Source organism: Abramis brama, assembly GCF_963993115.1.
Source record: "Abramis brama genome assembly, chromosome: 20".
NCBI classification, from domain to species: Eukaryota; Metazoa; Chordata; class Actinopteri; order Cypriniformes; family Leuciscidae; genus Abramis; species Abramis brama.
This window is the reverse complement of record NC_139982.1, coordinates 26,164,301-26,173,536: the sequence shown is the minus strand read 5'-3', so window position 1 is coordinate 26,173,536 and position 9,236 is coordinate 26,164,301. Positions and strand designations below refer to the sequence as shown.

The 9,236-nt window shown below is 36.3% G+C and overlaps 1 protein-coding gene across 3 annotated transcripts; it reads left to right on the top strand.

Annotated features, from left to right (window-relative positions):
- Positions 1 to 222: 222 nt before the first annotated feature.
- ehf (ets homologous factor) lies at positions 223 to 9,014 on the top strand. 3 transcript variants are annotated; one of them, XM_084095979.1, is made up of 10 exons: positions 223 to 270; positions 367 to 450; positions 3,773 to 3,881; positions 4,792 to 5,049; positions 6,052 to 6,108; positions 6,287 to 6,346; positions 6,495 to 6,563; positions 7,789 to 7,818; positions 8,030 to 8,225; positions 8,327 to 9,014. In XM_084095979.1, the coding sequence occupies exons 3-10, from the start codon at positions 3,782 to 3,784 to the stop codon at positions 8,424 to 8,426; spliced, it is 870 nt and encodes a 289-aa protein (XP_083952105.1). In that variant the 5' UTR covers positions 223 to 270; positions 367 to 450; positions 3,773 to 3,781; the 3' UTR covers positions 8,427 to 9,014. The 3 variants fall into 3 exon arrangements, with proteins under 3 accessions (XP_083952105.1, XP_083952104.1, XP_083952106.1); XM_084095978.1 differs by lacking the exon at positions 223 to 270 and having other exon boundaries at positions 284 to 450; XM_084095980.1 differs by lacking the exon at positions 223 to 270 and having other exon boundaries at positions 314 to 450; positions 6,290 to 6,346.
- Positions 9,015 to 9,236: the final 222 nt, after the last annotated feature.

The following is a 9,236-nucleotide window of genomic DNA, read 5'->3' as shown; positions in this document are numbered from 1 at the left end:
AATTATGTTAAAACAAAAAGGACGCCTGGATAGTTCGGTTCTTGTTCAACATCAATAGGTTAATTACTGGCAGGATTGCTGAAGCATGTGGGTGAGTGTGTGGGCGAGAGAGAAAGAGAGAGAGACTGATAGTGTGTTCATAGTGAAAGTGACTTGCTACAACAGTACCTTTCTTACCGTATGCAAATACCTAGGAACCAACCTGACATGAAAGAAGCCAATCAAAGCAACAGGAAGCAGACGGAATAAAAATCCTCATTGGTGAACAAGGTCACACTCCGTCACAGAAGTTTGGCAGGCCTAAACTGTGTCACAGGTACACAACGCAGTCTCTCCATTAAACTGAAATCTTCTCTCCCCATACAGACGCTGAAAACTTTAGAGGGACAAGAAAAAGACATTTAACTTTCAACAAGTAGCAGTCCATCTGGATCACATTCATCATCTCTGGTGAGCAATATTACACACTTTAATTATCTTTGATTCTCTGCAGAACAGGTTTTATTCACTCGTGCACTTCAGTGATGGTCCCAGATGATGCAAAACAATTCAGTTTAACAAGTGACAATCAATAGTTGTATAAAAATAATGTGAATTTTGTGCCTATTTTGCCTTTGCTCTCTCAACATTTGCATACGTGCAGCATTCTTAAAACTTTCTTTTTAACATAGAATCACATTAAACAGGTTTAAAATCAACAACTATTTGATACACTGCTATAAAATTGCTTTAACTCATCAAAATAAGTTAAGCAATTTTCAACTTTTTTTATAAGTTATACACGATTCCACTCATTTTTTTAAAGTCAGGTTAATGTAATTTAAGTTGAAATGACTTAAACATCTAAGTTGGTTGTACTTAAGAATTTAAGGCAACATCTATTCTTTTTTTCTTTTTATTTTTATTAAGCAATTTTTTTCAATATAATGACATTCTGTTCAAATTTTTTTGGACACTTTGCAGTTAAAGCTAATTTAGTGGAACTGAGTTTATGCATCCACTAAAATTGGGACCAGTTGTAGAAAAAAATTGCTAAAATTGCTTGAAAAGGTGAATTTACTTTTTTGAAAAGAATCATCTGTTGCAGATGCCATTTGGTTTGATTATTTATATGTAATGCTCTGACATTCATAAATTTTTAAGTGTGAAACACTTTTAGGGTAACTGGGAAACCCTTTGCATTCTGTAAACAACACATCCAAATTGAGTGTAAATGGCCCCTATTGCGCTGTAAATGACAGGTGAAGGAAATGTCAGTCACTGTAAGGAATGTCATAAACACCAAAATATGCATTTATAGATTTCTTTTCCTCATACATTACAGTAGAAATTACCATAGTAACACACCAGTCTGGGATGAATACATCAGATGGGTTTCATAATAGTGGAAAGAAACTGGCAACCTGATTTTCCAGTTAAAAGACAAAGAGCAATTCATTAGTAATTTGATTTTCGAATGATATATGTGTTGAAAAAAGTAGATTCAACTCGCTATGTAAAACAAATTGTAATTATACAGAATGTCCATTCATAATGGGAAACTGGGATCTGTTAAAGTTCTGTGCTTCACAAATTAATTCATACATTTGAGTAATTACTTTTACTACTTTTACTATTACTTTTACTTACTTTACACACTGTAAAAAATTATATGATCAATAAGTTATGACAACATATGTCTTTACATCGCTTTAACTCATCAAAGCACTTTTCAACTTTATTTATGTTATACAAGATTCAACTCATTTTTAAAGCCAGTTTAATGTAATTTAGGTTGAAATTACTTAAACATCCAAGTTGATTGTACTTAAATAGTTCAGGTAGCAACTTAAATAAATAATTTTAATGTGGGAGGAACATTGAAACATTTAAATTAATTTTAGCTTAGCTTAACTAAGCAGTGGTTGAAGTTTTTTTTGGGACAATACAAATGCTAAGTTTCTAATCTCCTTTATTTGCTCTAGGTGTGAACATTATCTTGGCCTATATTGTTAGCATATAGCTCCCCCCAGTTTTATAAACATTCCATAAAATGATGTGCTAGGTTAGTCATCTTTAGATCTATAAAAAGACAAATATAGGTCAGATTTCAAGTAGGAAGTCTGTTAGCAGAGCAGATAACACAGGTTGTTCACATACAGCATTATACACAGTATATACGAGAATCTACGTTTGACTACGAAATCAAACTAAACAGGTTTACAAGCCTTCCCAGGAATGTCAATAAACTGTGTAAATAAATGATTATAGTCTTTACTACTGGCACCCTGCTGATTTTTTTTTTTTTTTTTTTTTTTTTTTTTTTGACAAATACACAAAAAAAGAAAGAGGTTTTAATTTAAATTTTTAGCATCATGTTTTCACCCCGTGTTCATATCATACATATTTTCTCTATGATTATGACCATTATCTAATTTACATCTGGGTTTCTTTGTAAGTGGACATTCACACTAACGGCGACTCGAAGCGTCAAAACAACCGGACATAACAACTTGAGCGGAAGTTGGCGTTGATGATATGATTCAGGCATGTCAAGCAATGCGACAAAGCTGAGAAAAGTTTCTCTTTATGCAAATGAGCAGCGTCCTGATTCGTCTACAATCGGTGGAGCTCACATGATCCATGTCATGTGAGATACTGATAATTATGCTAATTTAAGGGTTACATTGTTAGTAAATGTGTTTTTTTGCAGCAAGGAAACTTATAGTGAAAATAAAATTATATCTTATTTTTCTCATTTGATCCCACAAATAAAGTTAGAAAATCCAATAGGTCATAAAGCAACATCATGGAACCTTGTACGGAATGATTTGAAGCAGCTACATAAATAACAAGTCTGTGCACTACAAAAATAGCACTTCTTATGCGACTTACAATTTTATGTTGAGTTTATGTTAGCATATTGCTAAGCTAACAGTGTAAACTCAGGCATAAAAATACATAAAATATACAAATATTGCATAAAATACTTTTGTATTTGTATTTTAAAAGTGCATTTATAATGTATAATCAACATTTCTCTTGTGCCATCAACCATCCTGGATTTTTCATTGGACTTATGAGGTATCATAGGAGACTGCATAATTTAGTTTTTGAACCTTTTTGAACAGGGACTACAATGTCTGAAAATTGGGTTTTTGAATGATCATATTAGAATATTATTTTATAAAGGTTAAAAGACAATCAGCTTTTCAGGATACTTGATTGGGATTAGATTATGATCAAGTTTTTCATTGGGCTCCTACGTACAAAAACTTCAGAATCAAACACAATTATGTTTGTGCAGTAGTTTTCAGCTAACCTGGAACTTAGATCACAAATGCATTCACATCGACAGATGATTTTAAAAAGTGCTTTGTATAATGCTGTTGCAAGTACACGGTATAACTGTACCATTGATCTAACTGTTTAACTGAAGGACAGGTGGACCTTTATGTATGCAAAGCAGTTAGACACACTAACACATTCCTGTGCAAATGTATCTGCATGTGTGGTTGAATGTAGCACGAAGGACGCCCACACAACTTTCACCCCCTCCCTTTACCTCTCTGTACATACAAGACCTTTGTTTTCCTTTACTGATCAAACCTGTATGATCAAAAATGTATGTTTACTATTACAAGAATGTTTTGCACCAGGAACAAGCTATAAGGCATCAACTTTATATCCGAGGCTAAGTTAGACTCTTCTAGTCCATGTCGATCTTCCAAATTTACATTGGGTGAAAAAAGGCAACAAGTAAAGTTTCTTTTCTATATCCTGTATTCAACAGCACTGGATCATGGTCCTTCAGGCCAGCGGTGTCATGAGTATCCCAGCTACTGTGAGTGTCGACAACCAGCTACCTGCTTCATGGATGGCTCACTACAACTGTGCTGATGGTAAATGTCTTTTTCATCTGAAACACCATGAACTAAAGAGTCTAAGAAGGTGCACTTATGGTTATTCTGCCATCCAGTGTAATTCCAGTTAAGGTTTTAGGTTGTAGGTTTCGTTTATCACTAATCGGCGGAGACTCTTTGTGGCAGGTTAATCATTTACTCTAGCAGTCACTGCTGGAGTTACCAGGTTATCAGTTGCATGCACAGGGGACCATGATAGAGATAGTGAAAGTGATTCATACTTATCTAGAAACCGTGTGGAACTGAATCTTCTTAAGTGAATATTAGTTTCACCACTGCTGAAACGACTTGTTTAGCTGTTCAACAGCATATATATTGTTTTGGATCTGATGGTCCCCACATGTGATGCTACTGTCCTGCAGTCTAGCTCAGAGACCTTCAACCCAACTCTTGGAGACCCACTATCCTGCAGAGTTTAGCTCTTACCCTAATCAAACAGACCTGAACCAGCTAATCAAGGTCTTCATGATTGCTTTAAAATCATAAATAGGTTTGTGGAAGCAGGTTGGAAATAAACATTGAAGGTCAGTGGGTCTCCAGGAGCAGGATTGAATACCTCTGCTGTAGCTAAACCAGTAAGACTTCCTTAGTCAACCTGCTACAACAAAGACTTCAACCAACTACACCAGCAAACTCAGCTGGAAACACCATAATTGTGCTGATCCTCCAGCTTGAACATAGAAACGTTTCACTTCATTCTACTCCAGTTAGTAGTTTTATCTGGTGCACTCTAGATAAACCATAAAGTCTTTCTTTTGGTCAACCAACTTCACTAAAGTGGTCAAATGTGGCAGTATTGGTCCACTTGACCAACCAGCATAAACAAGGTTTCAGTAGAGACATTTTCTAAATCCTTTTGAAACTATTCTGCTTCAACTTGCATCCCCAGTTTCCATGGTAACATCCGGTTACACAAGCCGGCTCTGGTCTCAGGATCATCACCCACAGAACTGGACCAAGTACCAGGTGTGGGAATGGCTCCAACAGACGCTGGACATGCACCAAATTGATGCCACCAGCATTCCCTTCCAGAACTTTGACCTTGACGGGAGGCAATTGTGCAACATGAGCTTCCAAGACTTCACCCGGGCGGCCGGATCCGTAGGTTCTATACTTTTCCAGAGCCTGACTGACCTCAAGTGGAACGGTAAGATGTCATGTAGAACATGGTCCTGGATCAACAACCTTGCTGATCCTTGATCGACCAGATATCAGATTGTTACAGTTGGGTTTAAGGGTTGACTTTGGGTTAGGTCTTCTTATCAATCAGTAGTTTCCCTTTAATTCCCTCTGACATGGAGTATGTTATGGTTATGGGTTTTGGGGTAGGGATAAGAGGTGCGGTTGTGTGGGTTTACCTTTCGATTGTTTGCTATAGGAATGTTGTTTCAAGTTCTTAAGGGCATGGTGCAACATTACTTCAGATGACACGAGTCCCAACTCGTGGTCCATTCCTGATCCCATTCTCCTCTCTTATATCTATTCATTTCCTGTCTCTTTGACTGTCCTATCAAAATAAAGGTAGAAAGGCCAGAAATAGTTTTTAAAAAAAGGATGGTAGTTCAGGAACATTGAACATTCCACTGAGTGTTCAACAAAAATAATATGACGGTATGTTTTATAATTTTCAAATGAAGTGGTGTAATTGGCAGCAAGTATCCTTGTCAGAGCTTGCCGTTTAGGAATCCCAATTTTAATCACTAGAAGCATTCTTTTGTGGAAAAATTAGTGTTTGTTCTAGTGAAATCTCACAAGCATGAGCTTGGAAAGTCCAGCCATTGAGCATGTGTCCCTCTTGGATTCATTATGGTATAGTACATTAGTACAGAATTGTTCACCCAGTATTCACCCATAGATATTCCCATGAAATAGTTTTTAGAGAAACAAATATTTGAAATGGATTCATAATCAGTCAGGGCTATACTTTTGTTTCAGTTTCCATTACAGTGTATTACTAAACCTTATAAAATCCAGAAGACGTATAGAGGTGACATGTGAGAACCATGCCAGCAAGTTAAACTGGTTTAAGACAACATGATGCGGGGAATGACTTGGAAATTTGATGATAGTCGTTGCAAAACATGCACTCTGTTTTGAAGACATTTTTAGACACTCATTTTGTTTTTCTTTTTTTCTTAATGTCTGACAGGTCAGTATGGTCAAACAGATATGTTTATACCAGGGGACATTAAAACAGAAATAGATGGTGAGTAAATACTCAAAAAGCTTTTGATTTCGTTTTAATCCATAAAGTTCACATAATTCCAGTGACTTTTAACATTGACCCAGTATCTGCTGCTGAAAACGGAGCTTACCGATTCTCTTGAAAGAATTGTAGACTTCTCATGTCGCAATTTTGTGACCAAGTGCTTCAATTTCCTCAGCAGATTTCCCATGTTCAATCCTACCTTTCAAGGAAGAACCCAGCTTTTACAGCCCTTCAGGTACCTGTGAAATCCACTGATGAGTTTTTAAAACGTATTTTTATAGTGATTTACATGTTTCCTATGAAAACAAGATTAAGTGTGTTTATTTATGCACATATTAATCTGATGATTTGACAATATTGTATCATATTTCCTCTTTCCTCAGAACTGTTTGATATTAAAAGCTCATTCCAGCCCAACATCACATTGGCCTCAACGGCTCCCTCAAGCCCAGGTAAATGATCTTAATTTGAACTGTCCTAAAGATAATCCTAAAAACAGTATTGCTTCCTCTCTATGCCGGTATCATGTATGGTATGGTATAGTATAGTAATGCTTATATTTGTTGTTCAATTATCCTGATGCATATAAAATCTATTAAGTGCACCAACACGGTTATAGGTTCGATTCCTAGGGAATGCATTAACAGATAAAAATGTATTTCTTTAAGTTGCTTTGAATAGAGGCATCTGCCAAATGCACGAATATAAATCCATAAATAGATCTGTTTTAACTTGTTTGCAAATAAATATATTTTACAGACTAATGTTCATAGTTATAATACAATTACATTGGAATGAATACTAACTGGTCTACAAAAAGGTCATCAAAGCACCCTTAAAGTGACGTGAAGTAAGAGCCAAGTGGTAACCCATACTTGGAATTTGTCCTCTGCATTTAACCCATCCAAGTTAGTGCACACACATTAAGAGCAGTGAGTAGTAAACACTTACACACTGCAAACCGTAGACACACACCTGGAGCAGTGGGCAGCCATTCTCTGTGGCGCCCATGGAGCGATTGAGGGGGTCAGTCATGGGTTTTGAGGGTGGAAGAGAGCGCTTTTCATTCACTCCCCCAACCTACAGTACGTTTTCCAGCCGGGATTGAGAATCGAACCTATGGCTGTGTCCGAAATCTTAGGCAGCTGACTTGGTGCCTCACTGCCCTATCAGGCAGCTTTGCAACTTTGCAAGCAGCGTTTGCCCATGAAAGTATCTCACGGAACTGATTTTGGACAGACTTCTGAGGTTTAATGATCTATTCTACAACAAAATGGAGAGAGCTTTAGTGATAACTAAGCGTATATTAAATTACTACATTACTACAGTACAGTAAAAGTGGAAAAATTTGGTCAAAAATTTACATTTACACAATCTGACCACCAACTGTACCTTCAGACACCATCTTTTTTTTTTTAAGCATAACTGATACAGAATGGTACGTAGGATTGTGGGATATCAAAGGCAGTGAAGGGAATCCATTTTTGAAGGCAACATTTTTTAAGCTTTAGGACGCAGCTCATATGACTCGTGCACTAGTCTTCGAAAGCCATAAAATATTTTAAAGCCAAAACTGGAGTTATTATTCATAGTTGTTGGAGTTTCCTGATCCAAAAAGAAATGTGACATGTCCCTTATAATTTTAAATATGGTTTCATTTCCATTTTCTCCTTTCAGATCCCAAACGGTCACAAGTCAAAAGACACAGTAAGTTGACAGGTTATTAATATCTTACTTCCCTAAAGGTTTTTTTTTTCTGTTAATATGTTCTGAGCTTCACCCAGCTGTTGTCTTTGAATACCTGATAGCAGCACATACCGAAACCTCTGGCACGTGCATGTGCTTTTTCAAGCTTTAGATTCCTTTGGTTTCTCATCTCTCTACGTTCACACAATCTCAATATTTCCATATTTCCCAGACCCTCGTGGGACGCACCTGTGGGAGTTCATCCGAGACATTCTCCTGAACCCCGAGCGTAACCCTGGCCTAATCAAATGGGAGGATCGCTCTGAAGGGGTTTTCCGCTTCCTTAAGTCGGAAGCTGTGGCTCAGCTTTGGGGCAAGAAGAAAAATAACAGCAGTATGACCTACGAGAAACTCAGTCGAGCCATGAGGTAACATCTTCCCTGGAGTTTTGCAACTTTTTAAAGGATTCTGATCAGTATTCCGAGCTGCTCACATGTTTCTATCTCTCTCTCTGTTTTCACCTCCAAAGGTATTATTATAAACGAGAGATCCTGGAACGGGTGGATGGACGTAGACTTGTCTATAAGTTTGGCCGAAACGCTCGAGGCTGGAGAGAGTCTGAGAAGTGAAGGACTTTGTCTTCACATGTAACTTCCAAGTGAAACTCTTATTTATAATATTATGGCCATTCTATTTTTATTTTTATTTTTATTTTTATTTTTGAAGAACTGGGACTATGATGTTGTGTTTATAATAATTGTGTACTCGTCTGTCACCTTGTTGTTGTTATTTGACTATTTTTATGCTCTTTAATACTTTGTTTACATTAAAAATGTACCAATGTTTTTTTATGAATTTGAATTTAAAGCGTAACAGTTTTGAATATACATTGTCAAAAGCTATTTAACCGGCTTTTGAAAATGAGAAATATCCCGAGGATGACTCCAGTTTGGCTTTTAAATGGCTTCATTTCTTTTGAATGCAAGTAGAATGAACTCTTTGAGTAGACTTTTACCATAGTAAAACAGCAAAGGAGTTGAAATGAAGGACTAAAATGTTAAAAAGCACTAACAATTGAAGGTTGTGGTCTTTATTGACATGACTGTCAATACACATCATGGACCACAAAAAGACACAATGTCAAGTTTTTATTAATGCTTGTATATAGACTGTGTATTTTGCAATTAAACACTAATAAAACCATTTTTTAAACACTGAATGAAGCTTTTATTTCCTCGGGGCGAACACAGAACATTTAATTGAGTCATTTTGTATTTATTTTATTTATTTGTGAGGGACACATTAATTAACATCACAATGATTGATACATTTTGCCAGATTTAGCCAAGATGGCACAAAATAAAAACTTTTAACCTGCAGATGGCTACATTTTATTTCAAATTAATTGATGAAAATTAAACATTTTCTATGAATTACAT

What these genes read in the sequence shown, in the direction of transcription:
- ehf (XM_084095979.1), top strand. Translation starts at nt 3,782, where the DNA reads ATGGTCCTTCAGGCCAGCGGTGTCATGAGTATCCCAGCTACTGTGAGT. An exon ending in GACTGACCTCAAGTGGAACG is followed by an intron (nt 5,050 to 6,051) that starts GTAAGATGTCAT and finishes AATGTCTGACAG; the next exon opens with GTCAGTATGGTCAAACAGAT. An exon ending in GTCACAAGTCAAAAGACACA is followed by an intron (nt 7,819 to 8,029) that starts GTAAGTTGACAG and finishes CATATTTCCCAG; the next exon opens with ACCCTCGTGGGACGCACCTG.